This window comes from Lithobates pipiens, unplaced genomic scaffold, assembly GCF_037356315.1.
Source record: "Lithobates pipiens isolate NorthernLeopardFrog02 unplaced genomic scaffold, aLitPip1_a1.2 Scaffold_8, whole genome shotgun sequence".
Lineage (NCBI taxonomy): Eukaryota > Metazoa > Chordata > Amphibia > Anura > Ranidae > Lithobates > Lithobates pipiens.
Window position 1 is genome coordinate 616601070 of NW_027507903.1, and position 23214 is coordinate 616624283.

The window sequence follows — 23214 nt, forward strand, 5'->3', positions numbered from 1 at the left end:
CTCCGCTATGTGTGTGTAGCTCTTTTACTAGCGGAGGAGTCCGGCTTTCTTCCTCCCCGCCGCCGGCCTCTTCTCCCGACTTCGGGGGTCTTGTCCCCCTCTTCGGTTCTTCTGCCGGGCCACCGCGCCTGGTCCGGTGGCCCGGTCTTCTGTCGCCGTCTTCCGTTCTTCTGTCGCCGCCTTCGGTTCTTCTGCCGGGCCACCGCGCCTTCTTGTAGCTCTTTTACAGGCGGTGGCCCGGTCTTCTGTCGCCGCTGTCGTCGTCGCCGCCGCCGCCGCCTTCCGTTCTTGTTCTTCTTCTTGTTCTTCTTCTTCTTCTCCTGGAGATGTTGACTCGACGAGCTCTCCGGCCGGAATGCCAGGGACACGCTCCGCTGCCACTTATATAGTGACAATGGGGCGGTGTCACATGGTATATGTCACATGGGTTGGTCACATGGGTTGATGTCACATGGGGACTATGACATCGTAAGGGGGCGGGGTCACCATGTGACCAACCCATGTGACATATACCATGTGACACCGCCCCATTGTCACTATATAAGTGACCGCACAGCGCGGCTCTGGCATTCCGGCCGGAGAGATCGTCGAGTCAACATCTCCAGGAGAAGAAGAAGAACAAGAAGAAGAACAAGAACGGAAGGCGGCGGCGGCGGCGGCGGCGGCGACAGAAGACCGGGCCACCGCCTGTAAAAGAGCTACAAGAAGGCGCGGTGGGCCGGCAGAAGAACCGAAGGCGGCGACAGAAGAACGGAAGACGGCGACAGAAGACCGGGCCACCGGACCAGGCGCGGTGGCCCGGCAGAAGAACCGAAGAGGGGGACAAGACCCCCGAAGTCGGGAGAAGAGGCCGGCGGCGGGGAGGAAGAAAGCCGGACTCCTCCGCTAGTAAAAGAGCTACACACACATAGCGGAGGAGTCCGGCGAGAAGACCCCCGAAGACGGAAGACCCCCGGAGCTGTGCAATAAAATACTTTTTCCATGTGTTGTGTTTTTTTTTGTACTTTATTTCACAGGTGAATGGGTAGGGGTACATTGTACCCCATACTCATTCACATAGGGTGGGGGGCCGGTATCCGGGGGCCCCCTTCTTAAAGGGGGCTCCCGGATTCCGATAAGCCCCCCGCCCGCAGACCCCGACAACCAACGGCCAGGGTTGTCGGGAAGAGGCCCTTGTCCTCATCAACATGGGGACAAGGTGCTTTGGGGTGGGGGGGCCGCGCGGCCCCCCCTTCCCCAAGGCACCCCCCATGTTGAGGGCACGCGGCCTGGTACGGCTCAGGAGGGGGGGCGCGCTCGCTCGCCCCCCTTTCCTGGCCGGCCGGGTAGCGTGCTCGGACAAGGGTCTGGTGTGGACTTGGGGGGAACCCCCACGCCGATTTTTTTCGGCGTTGGGGTTCCCCTTTAAGCCCATTCCAGGCGGCGGAGCCCGCGACGTCTCCTTCGCGGGCCCCGCCTACCTGTACACGCGCTCGAAATGGGCGGACTTTCCGAGCGGGAACAGTCCGCTCATTTCGAAAGTACAGCGGACAGGCCCACACACGGGCGGACTGTTCGCTCAAACACAGTTTCAGCGGACAGTTTTTCGGAATTTCCGAAAGACTTTGTCCGTCCAACTGTCCGCTGAAACTGTCCGCTGAAAGCCCACACACGAGCGGACTGTCCGCCCAAACACTGTTCAGCGGACAAGGTTGGGCGAACAGTCCGCCCGTGTGTACGCGGCCTAACCTTACTGTTGTTGCTAATGTAACTTGCACTAAAGGAAGTGATTTACTCCATCTGTTTAGTGATTGGTCACTACTCTTAATGATTTATCACAAACGGCTGTGCTGATTGAGCATTACTCTTGTTCATTAATCGGTAATGACTGTAGAAACAAAAATGAGCTTCTAAAAATGTTCTTTTTAGCTTATTCTTGTGATCAGAATCATCCCAAAAATGATGCTTCCAGCATTTTTATGGACTTATTTGTTAACCACTACTGAAAGATCTTTTCTCTAGCCTTACAGTATGCATAGACAGCTTACCAGATACTCTTTGCTAGAAATCAATTATGAGCCTCCTTACCATTTACATGTGAAGGATCTCGTGGCACGAATTTAGGTTGGCGGATCTCCTGCACAGGAAGCGTCTCTTGATGGGGAACGCCAATTTAGTATGCCCTAATTAAGTACATCTGGAAAATCACTGGGGGTAAGAGTACTCTCCTCCCCCAGAAAAAAAAAGACTTATGCTGCTGAGACTGGGAAAACCTTTTTTTCCGCCGCTCAGATGGCCTCAAACCCTAAGTCCAAACTTTGAGCACCCTTCCACTGGAAAACGTGAACCTCCAAAGCAGCCTAATCTAGGTCCAAGCTCTTTTTCCAATAAAGTGCACCCCACTTATTAGTGTGGGGGGAAATCTATCGGCCTCCTTGGCCATCTGGTCTCAAGAAATCTCAAATGTTTGGGTCCAAATCATTACTTCCAGAGGCTACAAACTAGAGTTTTGGACTTTGCCTCCTCTCTCTTTTTACTTTCGAATTAGCCATTTTCCACGTAAACATCCGGCAGATCTCTATACTGCTATTCACCAGATCCCACCAGGGATTTCCAACCCGTTTTCAGATGTTTTGGGCACAAAAACTCTCAAAAGTTGTGTATGGAATGTGCCAGGTCGGTCATTGCCTCCCTTGTACCAAGGGGCCTTCTTGCCTCCGTCTCCGCCGTACGTAGGTTACTACATTTGTAATTGTTGGCCAACGTTTGTGTGACCGTGTGTATGCAAGACAAATTGGAGCCAACACCCTTCAAACAAAATCCCAGTTTTGTTGTTGGAAAGTCCAAACGTATGTATGGGGCATTAGACAAGCACAAGGCTGTCTTGAGGCCTAAGGCATCATTTCTCTCTAAGATGGTTTCCCCCATCCACTTCAACCAGGATATTGTTCTTCCTACCTTTTGCCCTGATCTGAAACATCCCAAGGTTTTTTCACTCCGCTGTTTCGACATGTTACATGCTGTGAGAGCCTGCCTCTTGACTACAGTCTTTTTTCGGCATTCAGATTCATTCTTTGTCTTTAATGCAGGTTTTCTTAGGGGGCTGTCTTTTGCTTCACTATTGGAGGTGGATGAGACGAGTCATAATTCAAGCCTTTAGGGCTTTTCAGCATCAGCCATATGTTTCCCAGGTTTCAAGGCTGCCATCTGGTGTTCCATTCACACAATTACGTTTTTCCAGGTGGAGTTTCAGGCCTCCTCTGAAGCCAGTTACAGGTGTGAGGTGCTGCAAGCTGCTCTCTGAGTTCCGCCAAGCCCTTTCTTGACTCGTTTGTTTTATCAGCCTGTTAGAATTTGTTTGCTATGTTGCTCTGCTTTGGGACATCCTGCGGTTAAGATTAAAGACCCTGTGCCCTGTACTGCATGATTTACAGAAACTGATTTTTGAATTACCCGCAAAATCCTTTTCATGGTGTACAGTAGAGAACAGAGGCCACCGTCCCCTTTTCCTTTATAATCTCTTGCTACAAAACTAAGGCTAGTTGGCAGTGCCGAGTCATCTACAGCCCAGGGCAAACATGTCAAACTGCCCACCCTGCAAGATGTATGAGCATTATGGAGTTGATTTACTAAAGGCAAATAGACTGTGCACTTTGTAAAGTACAGTTGCTCCAGAGCTTAGTAATGAAGTAAAGCTTCACTGTGCAAAAAATACCCAATCACATACATAATGAATGGACAGCATTTTTCCTTGTACATGATTGGATGATGGAAGTCAGCAGAGCTTCTGCTCATTTACTAAGATCTGGAGCAACAGTCTATTTGCCCTTAGTAATTCGACCCCTATGTGTCAGCAACCCCCCCCCACACACACACACACACAAAAACACTGAACACCCCTCCTAGTACAAATCCTCTACCCCTAATTCCCCCTCCCCACTTCACATCCCCCCCTCCCAGCACAAATTATCTGCAGATCCCCCCCTTCCAACCCCAACACAAATCCCCCTAAATCACCACTCCCCGCACCCCCCCTCAATCTCCTTGTGCTGTTGTCACCCCCACCTCACATGATACCACAGTGCCCAGGGCAGCTTCCCCTCCTGCCCACTCCTTGTTCCGGTGTCCTATCACATAATGTCCCCCATCGGATAGTGTCCGATGTGTACTGCGCATCTCCTGAATCTCCTTCTGCTCCGTGCTGCGCCTGCGCAGTACGGGGCGGACACTTCTAGATGGCCGGACACTATATGTCAGAACACCGGCCCTGCTAGCTGGGAGTTGAAGGGGACAGCCCTGCAGCTTTATTTTACTTGTGTCCGATCACCTGAAGGTAGCCGCATATAACACATGGAAAGACTAGAGATCCTGTATTCTACTCCATGAAAAGGATTTCACAGGCAAGTCAAAAATCCTATTTTTGTCATTTTAATTATCACTGTAATTATATCATAATAATTGAATGAATTGGCAATAGTAATTATTGTTCACACGTATATCAGTGAGGTGTCATCTATGTATCTCTGTGTGCATTTAATTACAAAAGTAACACCTTCCAGTGTGTGAAGTTGGGGGAATGATTTGGTTATATTCAGATATCCATTCTGTGATCTCTAGTGCCATCTAGTGGTTAATTAGTAATATTATCAATCTTATTTTTTTATTGCTTTTTTACGTATGGTTTTGTTTGCTGTTACCAGGGCAGCCATCAGAAATCATGGGTTCCAGCCTACAGCCTACCTACCTGCCCTCGCCCCCCCCCCCCCCCCCATTCCCCCACCAATCCCATCATTCATTCTCCTGTCTTCTCAAATGTATTTATTGTAGGGCGGTTACTGATTAAAATCTTCGTGTTCGATTAATCAATTTTTTTTTAATCGATTAATCGACTAATTTTGATTAATTATAACGCACATACAGATCCAACTACTTTTAGCTGATCTCCTTGCATTGCAACTCTGCATTAGTCAGTGGTAAATGTGGTATACACTATATACAATCACCCTGTGGTATACACTATATACAATGACACTAGTTAGTTTCCACAATCCATGACTTAACTTCACAGTGCACACAAATACGTTTTAAATTCAAACTGTAGCACTGACGTAAGTTTCCACAGTAGCGTGACAATCCCTCCACCTCCGGTCTAACTAATCACTCTCACCTTATGGCATGGACCCCTGTGCAAACAGGTGGTCACGCAAGCGGATATCAAAAGGGTTAACACGGACTATAAACTTCTCTCACGTCTCCTTAGATCTCAGCAAGGACACCAGGTCATGGGTAGAAATAAAAGATCTAAGTGCTCACCGCTTAAGTATAAGATTTAATTTTTGTGTTCAAACACAAACTACTCACATAAAGATGATAAAAACACAGCATGTAAAGGCGACAATCAGCAGCGGGTGACGTCATGCGTAGCTCCTCCCCTGTACGCGTTACGTTCAACCAGAACTTCAACGTCACAGGACTCCTCCCACCTTCCCTTTGTTAGCAGACCGGGTCGGCTTGGAGAAGGGGGGGAGGAGTCCAGTAACGTCTGTGACGCCACCGGATCTCCGACTAAACTCCCTGAAGACCCGGAAGCCGGCGAAGAGGTGAGTGCTGATCAAAAGAATTTTGATTTATCAAAAAATGAATGATGAATTGATGGATTCATCTTTAATTTCCACAGCCCTAATTTATTGCAACACCACAGGACCACATCAGAATGACACTTGGGCTTCTCTTATCCAGACTACTTATTATTTTGACATCACAAGCCATGCTTCTATCAGTTATTCATCTGACCTCCTTTTTTTCCAAACATATAAGTATAAGCATATAAGTAGCCTTGCTTTTCAGGCAAACCCCTTTGTGCATAACACCCCCAATGTGCCAACTGGGCTGGGGCAACAATGAATGCCCAAACACTAATATCTAAAGGTCTACAATCACTGCATAGTTGTAAGGAAGACCTTTCATGTGTAATCAGACAAGAATCAATTGGCAAGAGGGCAAGAGGATAGGGAGCTACAGGATGCTGGGCTCAGTTGCTCTCTGGGCAATGATCAGCTCTCTGATTTTTAGAGTCCTTGGCAAAGCTGTGTGTACAGGGGAAGATCTGGCAGCATGGCAGGGGTATACTTGGTGCCTCACTCTTCCTGCAGCTGGCTGGGCTGCCATTTAGAAACCATGTGGTCCAATACAGCCTACCTGAGAAGCAGCCCCTGCTGGGTCCCACTTCTGAGGACTTCTTCTTGAGTACTGCCTGTAACCCCCTATCAGCGACCCTGGCTCTTACAGTAAAGAACTCTTTTCCAGCATAATGTCTCAATCTTTTCCTTGTGTCATTTGCGGGGAGCAGCTTCCCCTGGACTTTTCTGCGTGGGGCATTTATATATTTCATATTCCACATTTATAAAGATATATAAATGGTCCATATAGTGCCCAATTAAGCTGACTCAAAGCAGATTTAACAAATCAATGCGGACATACACTATATTACCAAAAGTATTGGGACACCTGCCTTTACACACGTGAACTTTAATGGCATCCCAGTCTTAGTCTGTAGGGTTCAATATTGAGTTGGCCCACCCTTTGCAGCTATAATAGCTTCAACTCTTCTGGGAAGGCTGTCCACAAGGTTTAGGAGTGTGTCTATAGGAATGTTTGATCATCATTGTTCCAGAAGCACATTTGTGAGGTCAGGCGCTGATGTTGGAAGAAAAGGCCTGGCTCACAGTCTCCGCCCAAATTCATCCCAAAGGTGTTCTATCAGGTTGAGGTCAGGACTCTGTGTAGGCCAGTCAAGTTCCTCCACCCCAAACTTGCTCATCCATGTGTTTATGGACCTTTCTTTCTGCACTGGTGCACAGTAATGTTGGAACAGGAAGGGGCCGCCCCCAAACTGTTCCCACAAAGTTCGGAGGATGAAATTGTCCAAAAATGTCTTGGTATGCTGACACCTTAAAGCGGAGTTCTGTGTAAAAAAAAAAAACAAGTCAGCAGCTACAAATACTGCAGCTGCTGACTTTTAATAATCGGACACTTACCTGTCCCAGGGTCCAGCGATGTGGGCGAACGAAGCTCCGCTCCTCTCCCTCTCCTCTCTGGGGCACCGGCATTGTAACTGTGGGTGCTCGGCTGCCCAGCCGGGCACCCACAGCCGGGCACCCACTGCGCATGCGCGAGCCACGCAGTGACTGGCCGGGCAATCATCTGGGACCTGTGACGTGTCACAGATGATTGCCGAGAGAGAGCGGGGAGAGGTGATCTCTTTTCCAGTGCCGCGGTGGGCTGGGAAGAAGTGGGAGCTGGGACCCTCTGAAAAGAGGATATCCGCTCCCCCCCCCAAAAAAAATGACATGACAAATGTGGCGTGTCAGGGGGTCACCTCCTTTAAAGCGGAAGTTCCATTTTTGGGTGTAACTCCGCTTTAAGAGTTCCCATCAGCACTAGGAGTCAGGTGAGCTGCATGCACATGTGATAACAAGGAACACGATGACAGGAGGAGAGACCGCGAACTGCTTTTGCTCCATCACTGTCCAATCACAGGATGGGGGGTCGAGACGGGGAGGTGACCAATTGTAGTGGAGTGAAGACAACAACCTGGCTCTGCTAACGTGTAGAGCTGTGTAAATCTTGGGACTGGATAGACAGAAATATGAATCATCTGGAGTTTAGCTTTCATTGTATGTATTTAATGATTTAAGCTCCTCCTTGTCCTTTTTCCCCATTACACTGGAGTTGCTCTATGGTGACCCATTCTGTGTTTTCAGGTCAATGGGTGTTCCTAGCCAATTGTCACCTCTCTCTTTCCTGGATGCCGCAGCTGGACAAGTTGGTGGAGCAGCTGCAGGTGGAAAATCCACACCCAAGCTTCAGACTGTGGCTGAGCTCCAGCCCACACCCCGAGTTCCCCATCTCCATCCTACAGGCCAGCATCAAGATGACAACTGAGCCACCCAAGGTGAGACATGTGGCTGTCAGAAGCTGACCCTTGTATGGAATATAACCTGTCCCCTTTATATACAGATATTAAATGCCATCTGGAGTTCCGTGACCTTCTTTGTGCAGGAAAACCCTGCCTGTGACCTCTCACCTCCTGACCCCTGTACTCTTCATCTGTGCATGATTTTATGCATATGCAATCCCTAACAATGAACTTCTATTACTTGTTTCCTTTTGGTCTATTAAATATACCATTAAAAGTGTTTTGTTATACAATGTTCAAAAGGTGAAAAAAAAACCTCTTGGTCCTGCCAGAAATATAGTGAGCTTATACCTTTCTATGCTCTCTGTCCTCAGTTGGGGTCGATTTACTAATGGGAAATAGGCTTTGTAAAGTGCAGTTACGCCGGAGCTTAGTAAATGAGGTAAACCTTCACTTTGCAAAGAATACCCAATCACATGCAAGAAAAATAAAAAAAAAATGCATTTTTGCTAGCATAGACATGCGTGCAGGGTGTGCCTGGGCAAACCCTAATCACCCTATTCACATTAGCATTATCGTCTGTGTGCCAGCAGGAAGATGGGAAAGATCTCGATCTTACCAGCTCTGCCATTACGCACTTCTCTTTTACTGTGCCAGCAGGGAGATTGATCTCCCTACCGACACCGTTTATATGTAGACGCACATGTGTGCTTGAGTGTTCCTAATGCAATAAGCTATGCACACCTATGCTTGCACGTGATTGGATAATGGAAGTCAGAAGAGCTTCTGCTCATTTACTAAGCTCTGGAGCAACTGCACCTGCAAAGGGCACAGTCTATTTGCCTTTAGTAAATCAACCCTTCTGGCCTCAGTTCTATTTGCAGAATGCAGAGAACCTTTGTCTATGGTATGCAGATGAAGAGAGGTGTGGGGTTCTCTAGTCCTGTCACAATGTGACAATGCCCAGGATAAGAAGTGTGTTACTGGCAGGATCACCAGTTGTGAATAAAGGGAGACAAAAAAAAAGAAAAGAAAACAAATGCAGATACCACATCTCAGGACTGGTAAGCTGCAATATATGATATTTTTGTTTTTGAGTGTAGATATGCTTTAAAATAACAGTTTGGGTCAGAATTATCATTAAAGCTTGAATTTAGTGATTTTTTTTTTAACCACTTCAGCCCCAGAAAAAAAAACATTATCTTTTACTTTGTGCTATAATAAATATCCCCAATTTTTATCCAAAATTTTTTTTTTCCTCAGTTTAGGCCGAAAATAGGGGATAGATTTATGGCATTTTTATTATAATTATTTTTTTTTTTATTAGTAGTGATCTGCGACTTTTATTGTGACATTATGGCGGACACATCGGACACTATTTTGAGACCATTGTCATTTATACAGCGATCAGTGCTATACAAATGCACTGATTACTGTGTAAATGACACTGGCAGAGAAGGGGGTTAAACGCTAGGGGGCAATCAAGGGGTTAAGTGTGTCCCAGGGAGGGACTCTAACTCTGGGGGGATGGGCTACCACTGACATGACAGCGATCACTGCTCCCGATCACAGGGAGCAGTAGATCCCTGTCATGTCAGTAGGCAGAGCGGGGAAATGCCTTGTTTACATCTCCCCGTTCTTCCGATCCATGACATGATCGCGGGACACCAGCGGACATCAAGCCCATGGGACCCGTGGTCACGGTCACATTGTACGCGACGGGCACGTACCCACTAGCCCCCCAGATTAAAAGGGATGTACAGATACCCCCATTTGCCCACCACTGCAATTGTGCCGACGTATATTGGCGTGCAGTGGTCGGCAAGTGGTTAAACTGAATCTCTAGCCAAAATGGTCGATTTACTAAAGGCAATTATACTGTGCACTCTGAAAAGTGCAGTTGCTCCAGAGCTTAGTAAATGAGCAAAAGTTCAGCTGGCTTCCATTATCCAATCATGTGCAAGCAAAAATGCATTTTTCTTTTTTAAATTTTCCTTGCATGTGATTGGGTAGTCTTTGCACAGTCTATTTGCCTTTAGTTAATCAACCCCAAAGTGTTCTGGCTAAAATGGGAAATCTGAGCAAAAACGGGAGAAAGGCTGGTGCCATGGAAATCGTCGAAAACCCGTTTTTAGTAATGCAGGTGAATAACAGTCAAAAATCCAGCGCGTTTCGACCTTTAAGCCTTAATAAAATGGGAGATGGTTAGAACTGCTGTGAGGTTTGTTTTGCTGTTGTGTCCTTGCTACTAAGAATTCCCTCCACTTCCTGACCCAAAGATACCACAGGAAGTGAGGGGAAATTATCTCTTAGGCAGTTATCACTAGATAAGTGTCTCCATTTCCCTTTTTATTCCTTTTCTGGTGACAACCGTAACATTTTGGATATTTCACCGTTTTTTATTTCTTTTTTGTCCTGATGAAATGGCCACTAGTACAAACAGAGAGAGTAACTGTCACCCAGTCAGCAAGAAAGACTTAACAGAGGTTCTAACCCCCTTCTTTGCTCCACCCAAAACTAAATAACATTTTAATTTTAGATATACTTTAAACTACTGTAAAAGCTGATCTGAATACAAAGTCCATCTCTATTGGTGTAGAGTTGTGCTTTGTTCAGTTGGGCTTTGTCTTTCTGCTATGTTGACGTTTTGTGTGTTGTGCAGGGTCTCCGCGCCAACATGACGCGCCTCTACCAGCTGATCACAGAGCCTCAGTTCTCCCGCTGCACCAAGACCACCAGCTACCGTCGTCTGCTCTTCTCCCTCTGCTTCTTTCATAGCATCCTTCTGGAGCGAAGGAAGTTCCTCCAGCTAGGCTGGAACATTGTGTATGGCTTTAACGACTCCGACTTTGAGGTAAGACCTTTCTATAATAATTCTCACAGATTTTTGTAGTCCAACATGTAGACGCTCACACTTTGGACTATAAACCAGTCCAGACCTGAAATTATTCTCTATAGAGAGAAACTAGGTGCAGGACTTCATAGGTCTACAAAAAACCTGAAGAGAAGGTGGAGGAAATTAATTAAAAGCATGCTAAATTCCACTGGAGCTGTGCACCATATGTCCACCTTTCATTATACAGAATGATGGGCTAAGACCAGGTTTACTAATAATTTGGGCAAGCCCAAATCAACTCCTTATACAAAACAAAGGGGAGTTTTTATTTTATGGTAGGTTAGGTTTCGCTTAACCTTGAGAGACCCAATGCCTTTAGTAGGGTTGCCACCTTTTCTTCAAGCAAAGCCCAAACACTTTAGTGGCACACAGTATTTTTTTTTTTTAAGGGTGGAACACTGTGGACTCAGGTGTAGCAGGAGGAATCTGCACCACATGGGGTGATTAGGGTGTGCCCAAGCATACCCGACACTCCCCTTGCGCACATCTATGTTGGGGAGGCAAAGTCCAGTCAAAACCCGGACTATCTAGGTCTACATTTCCCATGATGCTCATGCAGTGTAGTTGAGCGTCATGGGAAATGTAGTTCCAAAACATCTGGGGTGCCAAGGTTCACCATCACTGATCTAGGTGAATCCTGGACAGATGGAAACTCTAGTCTGTAGCTCCAGTAAGTGTTTGACTGCACTTTACTTATGGGATGTTGGATGACCATGAGAGTTCTCTACCAGCACTTATTGGGTGATTTATCAACACCTTAGTGTCTCCTCTGCCTCCATAGCTCTCATGGTTTCCAGCCTTACCTGGCTCTTGCTTAGCTAGCGGAAGGGCCCACTGCTCTTCTTAGATTTCCACTAACCACTACTTTACAATGGTTCAAGGTCTTTGATGACTGTTATTTTCCATTTTTTCCATTTGTAACTATTTATTAGGGATGGTTAATTGCCGTGTACACAACGTCATATCAATGAGGCTGTATTTTGGCTCTGTACCATTGGAAAAGGTGAAATAAAATATTTCTAGAGGAAATGAAAAGTCATAGCTGATGCAGCATTTACAACCTTCACCCGTATATAGTACTCACAAATAAAAATGACTTCCACTAGATATGGCAACTCAGCAGACCAACTGACCTCATGATCCAACAGAGGTCAATGTGCGTTTAACAAATTCTCTGGCCCATGCTCCACTCAGTATCCCCATAAATAAAAGGTGGACGAATGAAGGACCATATTAAGAAAGAATTAGTATGATTCTCCCCCATTCACAGTTTCATTCCATAATTAATCAGTAGTAAGTGTATCGGAAAAGAACAGGTAGAAGAGAAGTGAGAAGAAACTGGTATAGTTCAAATTTCTCTTAAAATAATTGACATAAAATGTAAAGCAGTACTAAAAAGATGAGAACTCATCTTGGAGGAATTAGGAGGTGCATTATAGCATTGTGTGATCTCACCAGCTCTGACTCTACCCAGTGTCTTTCAACCAGTAGGGCATCATTATGAGCCCCTGATGCATGCAATACAATATATACAATGTTGGGGTGCCTTGACTCTTTCAGTCCCCTCCTTTCTAGTTCTTGGTGGTATATGATTAGGTTACTCTCAGTGACTTGTGTACGATGGTAGATCCGGGTTTTATGCTTCCATCTGCAGGTCTCAGAGAATCTTCTCAGCTTGTATTTGGATGAGTATGAAGAGACCCCTTGGGAAGCTCTCAAGTATCTGATCTCTGGAGTCAACTATGGCGGCCACGTGACAGATGATTGGGATCGAAGATTGCTCGGAACTTATATTAATGACTATTTCTGTGAGCAAGTTCTTACCACTCAGTTCTACAAGTAAGATCTTTTATTATTAATATTGCTGTTTCTCTGTTATTTTAAGTAGAAACCTGTGTCTATCCTGCTGATATGCTTTGTGGCTATCACTGAACCAAGGAGGGTTAATGCTATCTTTAATTTTACCACCTCCATGACCAGAGTTGTAAACAAACCCATGTGATCACCTTTTCATAACTGTCATGGTGATCACACAGTCAGGAAACAGATTGATTGGTTCCCAATCGCTAGGGAAAACTCAGAGCTGTCATTTTGACAGCACTGTGTGAGGCCGCGTACACACGCGGGGACTGTTCGCCCAACTTTGTCCGCTGAACAGTGTTTCAGCGGACAGTCCGCTCGTGTGTGGGCTTTCAGCGGACAGTTTCAGCGAACAGTCTGCTGAACAAAGTTTTTCGGAAATTCCGAAAAACTGTCCGCTGAAACTTTGTTTCAGCAAACAGTCCCCTCGTGTGTAGGCTTGTTCGTCAAACTAAGTTCCGCGCATGCTCAGAAAGGATTTACACGCCGAAGTTTGCTTTGCAGTGTATAGGACGTCGTTTGCTAGTCCCGTCATACGTGCCGTTCACGTCATCGCGCACGGTTTCAGCAAACTGTTCGTTCGTCGTGTGTGGGCAAGTCCGTCCATGCTAATTTTGAGCGGACTGTTTGCTGAAACTGTTTGACGGACAAAGTTGAGCAAACAGTCCCCGCGTGTGTACGCGGCCTAAGAATTAGGAACGGGATAGGTTTGTGTTACTAGTTCTCGCTTGAAACCTTAAAGCTGTAGTAAAGCTCGCTTTGTGATTTTTACCTACAGGTAAGCTAATAAGGCTTACCTGTAGGTAAAATGAATATCTCATAAACGTGTATGGTTTAGGAGATATTCAGCCTGGATGCAGCCAGTGATGTCACCGGCACATGCACTCTAAAGGTTCGACATACCAAACCGGCCCTTCACAGCTTCGTGCCAGAACCGAGGGCTTCTGCACGCATGTGCGGGAGTGACGTCATTGCGGCTCTGGCCACTCATATCACCGGAGCCCGCAAACCCAGAAGAAAGACCGGGGGAAAATGTCAGTCCTCTCAGTAGCGACAACATGCTACTGGATTTTCTTTGTTCGAAGGTAAATATCTTATAATGTGATAGCATGCAATGCAATGCATACTAGTACATTATGCCCTCTTAGCCCTTGTACACACAGTCGGACATTCCGACAACCAAATCCGTCGGATTTTGTCCAACGGATTTTGCCTGAAACTGTTGCATACACACAGTCGGACAAAGATGTCAGAAAATCCGATCTGATGACGTTATTTCGTTAGGACGGGACTACGTTCAGGCTAGTAGCCAATAGCTTTGGTCTAGGAATTTGATCTGAGCATGCATGGCACTTTGTCCGATCGGAATTCTCTACACATGATCGGACAAAGTCCGATCGGATCATGTTGTCAGAAAATTTTATAGCCCAGCTGGAACCTTGGTCCGTCGGAGTCCGATGGAGCCCACACACTGTCAGATTATCCGACAACACGGTCCTATTGGACATTGTCCATCAGAATGTCTGACCGTGTGTACAAGGGCTTACAGGTGTTTTTTTTTATTTTTTATTCTGCCATGGTTTACTACCGCTTTAAAACTGATCTAAAATTCATTTTCTAAAAACTATTAGCAGGTAAGTATTTAGCCCTATTTTGCCCTGGAGCTAGGATCAGAATGGCATCCTTAGACCTGCACCGAAGCTAGGATCAAGATCGCAGACATGTAGCTGCCCTGGACCTGCACCTGAGCAAGGATCAGGGTGGTAGACCTGGACCTGCACCAGACCAAAGATCAAGATGGAAAACCTGAGCCTGCACTAGATCTAGGATGAGGATGTCATCCCTGGACCTGCACTGAAGCTAGGATCAGGACCTGCATCGGTGCAAGGATCAAGATGGTAGACCTGAACCTGCACTGAAGCAAGGATCAGGGTGGCAGACCTGGACCTACACTGGAGCTAGGATCAGGATGGCATTCCTGTACCTGCACCAGACCAAGGATCGGGATGGCAAACTGGACCTGGATCAGGATGGTAGCCCTGGACCTGCCCTGGAACGAGGATCAGGAGGATGGCAGCCCTGAAGTCAGGATCAGGATCGCAGCCCTGGACCTGCACGTTTAAAAACAAGTCGACAATGGCAGCTACCATATTCCTGTCCTGAAAGAGTCCCTTATCTTTTCGATATGCGTTCCTGTTTTTTATTCCTTGTTTCTGTGTATAGTTTGAAAATATATGTGTACATGGGAACAGCCATTGTCCTTGTTGCATAGGTATGCCAAATGGTAGTGCACCATACTGACTGGTATTTACTTCTTCTGTCTCAGTGCTTATCTGTAGGTCGGCTCAGGATAAAATCAATACATTCTGTGTGTGGCGTATTCTGTAGTTGATGGTAGTTTTTTCTAAAGGGTAACATTGTAGAGTATGAAGGCACTGTACTCCATGTTTATATGTCTTCTCCAAAGGCTCTCCTCTCTGGATGCATATTACATCCCTCGTGACGGCCCACTGCCATCATACAAGGAGTTCATCTCCCTACTTCCCACCGTGGATCACCCGGAAGCCTTCGGGCAGCACCCCAACGCGGATATTGCCAGCCAGATCACCGAGGCACGAACCTTGTTTGACACTCTGCTGTCTCTGCAGCCTCAGGTCACACAGAACGTTCCCGGAGGGCAAAGCAGAGAGGACAAGGTCAGATTTGCTTTTGATTTTTTTCTCTGTGACTGTCTGTTTGCTCTAAGATCTTCTTGTTCCATCATCTGGTCTTATTCTAATACCCTGAACTCATTTAAAGAGAACCTGTAATGGTTTTTAGTGAGCTTTTAAAACTTTTCTAAACCTTTTGCATGTTTATAAAATGGTCTTTTATATCATCATATATATATGCAGAGGATACTAGACATTCCAACAAGGTCATCCAAAAAAAAAGCCCTCACCTATTGACTGTGTTTACCTTCAAATGCAGGGGCCATACGAGTTAGAAAAAAAGGAGCGGGGTGTCCCTCCTCTGACCATACAATGGTGTTGTGTATAATGCTGAATAGTGGGCGATCCAATGACACCCAGGTATTCATAGCAATTTTCAGCATAGCAGTAAATTTACTTAGTGTAAAAAACTACACTTTACATTTACACTTATTTAGGAATGATTAAGCAAGCGAAAATGGGAGTTTAAAGGTGCAGAATTAATTAATTTTGAAACAATATCAATTTGATAATTTTATTAAACAAACATTGAAAAAAAAATTCTTAAAACCAGCACATAAAAATCATGCGGTTGCAGTATAAAGGTTTGTTTCCTCTACATGTTTCACCATACACACGGCTTCTTCTGGAGCTCTTGTAAGAACTTTATATACAATATCACTAAAATAACAAAAAAAACATTTTAATAAACATACAAATATTTAAAAAAACATCCATATATATATATATATATATATATATATATATATAAAGACCATGTGGGTCTACATATCTATAATTCATATATTTACATAAATACAGTGGTGACTAAGTCATCCAATGATTGCACTCTCACCCCAAATATAGGTAGGAGTCAGGGGATTCTCGGGCCCATCAGGTGATCCAGCAGAATATAAATGTGCCACTGAGGGGATACATCCCTACAATCAAAACCTGCAGGAACATGCATGATTATAGTCAAATATGGCAAATATATTTAAATTAGATCAATCAAGGAATACCTGTGGGATCCAACTTAAGCTACCCTGTTTTTATTTGGAGGTCAGGAAATCAAGAGGTTGATACTGCTGATGGGTACTTTAAATGGTAATAACAATCTTGAAGGGGACTAAGCCATCTGAAAAAACACAGACCGTCATAACCAATCCATCCACACAGTCTAAGCCCCTTTGAAGCAAACAATCTGATATGCTCCTCTTACCCAAACAATTCCTTCATCAGAAATGAACAAACTCCTTTTCCTCTACCTAACATTGATACCAATAGGACAGAGAAGATCCAAGTAGATAATCATTCCCAAAGGGATAACCCCTGTAAACAATGATAATCAAATTATTAATAAAAACAGGCTAAGTGTAGAAAACTGCCTGGACTCAAGCCCAGCTTATCGTGAATCAACTTACTTCAATCCATAAAATGAACTCCCACAGGTATCAGATAGGGCGAGCGACCCTTTAGGGGAAACCCTAAAGAAAACTTGTCAACTATTTTAACTTTAAGAATACTTGCCTTAAATACTAAAAAGTAGCTACTGTTACCAATGCTAATCAGAAGAAAACTCTTCTGTGCACCCCTCTTTTTTTAATACCTGCTTGATCGACCTTCCCAAACCCACCATGCCATTGTTCAATTTGTGCCAGTAAAAGCACTCTCAGTGGACATGGGAATTAGTGAGGCTTAGCCCTGAAGTGGAGGCCTTAATAGCAGGTTGAAACCAATTTCAGAAAGGCACACAGTAAAGAGTTTTCTGGCTAATAAAAGTAGCTGACACCTTGCAGTTTGTGTTATTAGACAGGTCTTTAACGTTTAAACATTTAACAGACGATTAACCATTCCTTCTTTCTCAGGTCTTGGAGTTACTGAGTGATGTTCGTCAAAAGATTCCTCAGGAAATCGATTATGAGGGAACAGTGAAAGTTTTAAGTGATGACCCCAATCCACTCAATGTTGTGTTACTACAAGAAATCCAGAGATACAACGCACTGCTCAGCACCATCAGGTCAGTGTGGATCGGAAGAATGAAGTTTCATAAAGTGAAATGGCATGCTATAATTATATTTCCTTCTCATCCATCAAAGGACGCAGGAGACTTTTGAGATTATTGGACACTGACAAAAATCTGTAGGCCAGCCCAGATTAAAACCCCTCCTATTATCCACATGTTCCCAGTTTATTCCAGTTCCTAGGTGGAACGTATGTCTTTTCTTTAGCTCTGCTAAAGATTAACTTTAGCAATTTGTTTCTTCTCTTGTCTCCGGCTTTAACGACATGGCTGTTGAAGCCCAAATTCTTCTCCTTCCTGCGGTCTGATCTGGACCAGTGTCTGGCTCTCGGTGCCATCAAAGGTCAGGTCTCTGCTCTTTCCATTCTGTTTCACAGACCCTTGGCCTTTTACTCTTTGATAGGGACCTTTATATAGGGGGTCTCCCATGTTGTTCCCTCCAGCCATTTGTCTAGGACTCCATGAGAACGGTTTCCTTCTTGAAACCATTAGAGATATTCCTCCTTTTACTTCCACCCACAAGGTTACTTACCTTGTTGTTGTCACCTCTGTGAGGTAATAGCTGAACTGACAAGATTATAATGAGAAAGAACCTTTTTTTTTGTCTTGCATAGAGACAGGGTGGCTTAGAAACCCAGGGACCTATGTGCCTATGATAGTCTCTGCCTTTCACCTAAACCATGACATTGTTCTCCTGTACCAGCAGTGTGCAGCTTTGTTTCATCAGAAGCAAATTCCCCTCCAATGTCTGGATGTGGTTTGGGTTGTTCAAATATACGCCTCACCCAGTGCTTCTTACAGAAAGTCTGAGCCACTTTTTGTCATTCTGGATGGTCCCTGAAAGGATGGCCTGGCTTCTTTTTCTACCATCTCTAGGAGGCCCAGACAGACAATCATTCAGACTTGTGGCCTCAAGGATCAGGTATCCTCTTTCCTGATATGGTGCACTCTGCTAGGCCTTTGAGCGCTTCTTGCCCTTTTTCGAATCGGACAACTACTTTTTGTAATGTTGCCACCTGGTCTTCTGTTCACAAGCTTTCTAAATCCTACCAGGTGGACATTTATGCCCCATCTAATGCCAGCTTAGGTCATAAGGTCCTCCAGGCGGCTTCTTATGCTGTTAACAGTCTCAGTTACTTTGGGCTTTTTAGCAATTGTTGCACCGTTGCCCACCCCTAAGCTAGACAGCTTTTGGACATCCTGAAGGTTAAAGACTTCCTGCGTCCCTCGATGGGCAAGAAATAAAATATAATTTTTTTACTCACCGTAAAATCCTTTTCCTGGAGTCCATTGACTTACACAGGTCCCACCCCTGTGTGTCCTCGGTACTGTATTGCTACTAAACTGAGGCATGCTAGTAGTAGGAGGTGTTATATCCTGGGCTGGCCTACACTTTTTATTTTTTTGCCAGTGTCCAATGCTCTTGTAGGCGGCATTATAATCAAAAGGTTAAAGACTTCCTGTGTACTTCAATAGACTCCAAGAAAAGGAATTTACACTGTGTCTAAAAAAATTACTGATTACATTTTACTCTGTATTGTAGGTCATCTCTGCAGGACCTGGAATACGGAATACAAGGCTTGGTGGTCATGTCCACAGAGCTGGAGGAGATCTTCACCTGCATATATGATGCCCGTGTTCCGCCACTCTGGGAAAAGGTGCGTGTATTTACTAAAGACAAAGGATGATGGAGGGGAGGATGAGGAGAGGTGACAGCAGAGGGGATAAAGAAAGATGACAGAGGGAATGAGGAGAGAATGAAGAAAGCTAAAAGAGCATAGGAGGAGGAGGGATGAAGAGGGGTAATAGAAGACAGGATGAAGAGGGAAAATGAAGAGAAGTAAAAGAGAATTTTATGAGAAGGGATGATGAAAGGCAGAATGAAGAGAAGTGATGGAGAACGAGATGGGGAGAGAATAGATGTCATGATGAAGAGAGGTAATATACAGTGGGATAAGCGGAGATGATAGAGAGTGTGATGATAAAAGGGAATTGAGGACAGGATGGGGAAAGATGATGGGAGGCAGGGAAAAGAGGGGTAACAGAGAATGGAATGATAAAGGAAGATGGGAGCCAGGATCAAGAGAGGTAAGAGATGACAGGATGTGAAGGGATAATAGAAGGAAGGATCAAGAGAGGTAATCGTTAACTGGATGAGGAGGGATGATAGAATATAGTATTAAATGGAGTGATAGAGAATGGGATGAGCAGAGATCATGTATAGTAGGATGTATAGGGGTGATGGAGGATGGAATAAGGAGGGATCATGGAGGGCAGGGTGAAAAGGGTGATAGAAGACAAAATGAAGTGGGATGGTAAAGGGCAGGATGTAGATTGTTGATAGAAGACAGGAAAAAAGGGACGATAAATGGTCGGATGAGGATGGGGTGAGGAAACATGATGGAGCACATGATGTAGGGAGGTGATAGAGATTGGGATGATAGAGGCTAGGATATAAGGGGAAATGATAGAGGATGGAGTGAGGAAAGATGATGGAGCACAGGATGTAGGGAGGTGGTAGAGATTGGGATGAAGGAGGGTAGGATAGAAGGGGAGATGATAGAGGATGGGGTGAGGATGGATGATGTAGGGAGATGATCAAGGATGGGATGAGCAGGGGTGATGGAGGGCAGGGTGTAGGGAGGTGATAAAGGATGAAATAAAGAGGAATAATGAAGGGCAGGATGAAGAGAGGTGATGGAGGGTGGAATGGGGAGAGATGATGGAAGGCAGTGTGAAAAGAGGTGATATGGTGTGAAATCTGAAGGAATAATAAAATACAGCAGCTGTTGATTAAATAAATAAGCAAGTTTTCATGGCCAAAAGATTGTAGAATATGACTCAAGTGAACATGAAGACAAATAAAAAGATATTGGGATGTAAGTGACGGGGAATAACCAAACTAATAACCATTTTCATTTAAAGGCTTACCCTTCCTTGAAACCACTGGCAGCCTGGACCCGGGACCTGGCATCGCGTGTAGATATGTTTGCTCGCTGGGCAGAGACTGCGCGCCCTCCAGTTTTGTTCTGGCTTTCCGCATTCACCTTCCCAACTGGTTTCCTGACTGCTGTACTCCAGAGCGCGGCTCGGCAAAATAATGTGAGCTAATGGGGCAATGTACACTGATATGGATAACAAAAGAGCAATGACAACCAATGAAAACATATTCTAGGAGGATTTTAGCATTACGTTAGTGGCGTCAAAGTGAATGATGTAACTATGTATATAATAGCACTATACTATGGCTACAAATCTATAGGATTATTCAGTGATGATGAATAATGTTTTGTCTTTTTTAGGTCTCTGTGGACTCTTTATCTTGGGAATTCATTGTCTCTACTGTAGATGATAATAACCTGGTGTATCCTCCAAAGGTGAGAATTGAAATCTACAGACAGAACGTGGCTATGAGTCTGTCCTTCTCCTGCAGGGAGATACTGACAGAAGGGGGCTATGAGTCTGTCCTCCTTCTGCAGACAGAAGGGAGCTACGAGTCTGTCCTATTCCTGCAGGGTGATAGAGACAGAAGGGGGACTATGAGTCTGTCCTCCTTCTAAAAGGTGAATATGTATATCCAGATGCACTCCAAATAGCTTGAAGACCTATAGAAGGAGGGTGCTTGGTGAGAGTATGGTGAACGATGCCACCATGGTAGTCAGACATCAAAAATATGTTCACCAGCACATTCAGTAGCTTGCAGAGCACAATCTTAATGCTCATATGTAGAAAAAGCTTTTTCTATATACGAGAATTAAAGTTGCTCTTTACGAGCTACTGGGTATGCTGGTGAACATAAATGTTTTATATATATTTATATATATATATATATATATATATATATAATATATATGTTCAATATTGAATTGGCCCACCCTTTGCAGCTATAACAACTTCAATTCTTCTGGCAAAGCTCTCCTCCAGGTTTAGGAGTGTGTCTATGGGAATGTTTGACCATTCTTCCAGAAGCGCATTTGTGAGGTCAGGCACTGATGTTGGACGAGAAGGCCTGGCTTGCAGTCTCTGCTCTAATTTATCCCAAAGGTGTTCTATCAGATTGTGCAGGCCAGTCAAGTTTCTCCACCCCAAACTCACTCATCCATGTCTTTATGGACCTTGCATTGTGCACTGGTCCAAATCATTTGGTGGAGGGGGGATTATGGTGTGGGGTTGTTTTTCAGGGGTTGGGCTTGGCCTCTTGGTTCCAGTGAAGGGAACTTTTAAGGTGTGAGCATACCAAGACATTTTGGACAATTTCATGCCCCCAACATTGTGAGAAAAGTTTGGGGATGGCCCCTTCCTGTTCCAACATGACTGCGCACCAGTGCACAAAGCAAGGTCCATAAAGACATGGATGAGTGAGTTTGGGGTGGAGAAACTTGACTGGCCTGCACAGAGTCCTCAACCCAATCAAATCCCTTTGGGATGAATTAAGGTGGAGACTGCGAGCCAGGCCTTCTTACCCAAAGTCAGTGCCTGACCTCATAAATGCGCTTCTGGAAGAATGGTCAACCGTTCCCATAGACACACTCCTAATCCTTCTGGACAGCCTTCCCAGAGGAGTTGAAGCTGTTATAGCTGCAAAGGGTGGGCCAACTCAATATTGAACCCTACAGACTAAGACTGGGGTGCCATTAAAATTCATGTGCGTGTAAAGGCAGGTGTCCCAATACTTTTGGTAATATAGTGTATTTTTGATGTCCTCCCACAGGGTGACACACTAGTAGTGATGGATAATGATAATGTCCATTTTTTTAGGATGGGGTGTGGATTCGCGGTCTGTATCTGGAAGGAGCTGGATGGGATAAGAAGAATTCATGTTTGATGGAGGCAGAGCCAATGCAACTGGTGTGTCCATTGCCAACTGTGCACTTCAGACCAACTGAGAGCAAGAAGAAGAGCAGCAAAGGTATACTTGAACATATATATATAATTTGTATTAATACAGAGGTATATACACACACCCTACTGTAGGAACTTCACACCAAGGAAAAGAATTACATGTACATTAAGGTTGTGATGTTGTTTGGACAGTCTTTGATAGGTCCAGCTATGCCCTCTCCTACCTACAGAAATGCTCATTGTTAGAGAGGAACCTGTCTTTGTTAATGCTCATTGACACTTAGGAATCTGTCTTCATTAATTCTGATTGCCAGTTTGGATTTCACCTGTGTTTTATGAATTAATGGAACACTACAGTCACAAGTAAAAATAAACTTCCACGTTACATGGAACAGAGCCAAGGTGGAAGAGATTTAGAGATGAAGAGATTAATTTTCAATGACTGCCTAATAGTGCACAGAGTAGGAGATAACCAGAGAGATTGGGGTAAGGAGTTCCAGAGGACGGGAGAAGCTCTGGCGAATTCTTGGAGGAGAGCATGGGATTTTTTTATTTGTTGGGCCGAGTGGAAGCCAGTGGAGGGATTCACAGGGATGAGTGGCAGATACTTAGCGGTTGGTAAGGTGTCCGAGTCTGGCTGTAGAATTCATGATAGACTGAAGATGGCATAGCCTGTGTAGAGTTGGGCAAACAAGGAGGGGGTTGCAATAGTTTGGGGGTGAGAGATAACGAGGGCGTGAATTATTATCTTGGTGGTATCATTGGTTGGCATTTATTGCCTCCCAGCCACTCTTGTGCTAAGTGCCCGTAGGACAGCCTCTTTCAACCAAGGTGCCCAGGTACCCTGGGGTGCCTTGAGGTTTCTTCAGTAGTGACTTGACAAAATGCCTAAAACATTGCCCAAAAATTGTTTACAAGTCAGCAGGTGGATCAAGCCTGCCTTCTAGCCACTGGTGTTCTAACAACCAGTGACATCAGTTGATAAAGTGGACGTTGGGCATGTGCA

At 45.0% G+C, this 23214-nt stretch overlaps 1 protein-coding gene across 1 annotated transcript in view; it reads left to right on the plus strand.

Annotated features, from left to right (window-relative positions):
* DNAH2 (dynein axonemal heavy chain 2) overlaps positions 1–23214 on the plus strand; it is a 328965-nt gene that overhangs the window by 301947 nt on the left and 3804 nt on the right. Inside the window, exons 79-87 of the mRNA XM_077470685.1 lie at positions 7743–7933; positions 10560–10751; positions 12448–12632; positions 15121–15349; positions 17212–17363; positions 18910–19024; positions 20292–20468; positions 20669–20743; positions 22125–22275. Of these exons, the coding sequence (XP_077326811.1) occupies positions 7743–7933; positions 10560–10751; positions 12448–12632; positions 15121–15349; positions 17212–17363; positions 18910–19024; positions 20292–20468; positions 20669–20743; positions 22125–22275 (1467 nt within the window). The remainder of the gene's footprint in view (positions 1–7742; positions 7934–10559; positions 10752–12447; positions 12633–15120; positions 15350–17211; positions 17364–18909; positions 19025–20291; positions 20469–20668; positions 20744–22124; positions 22276–23214) is intronic.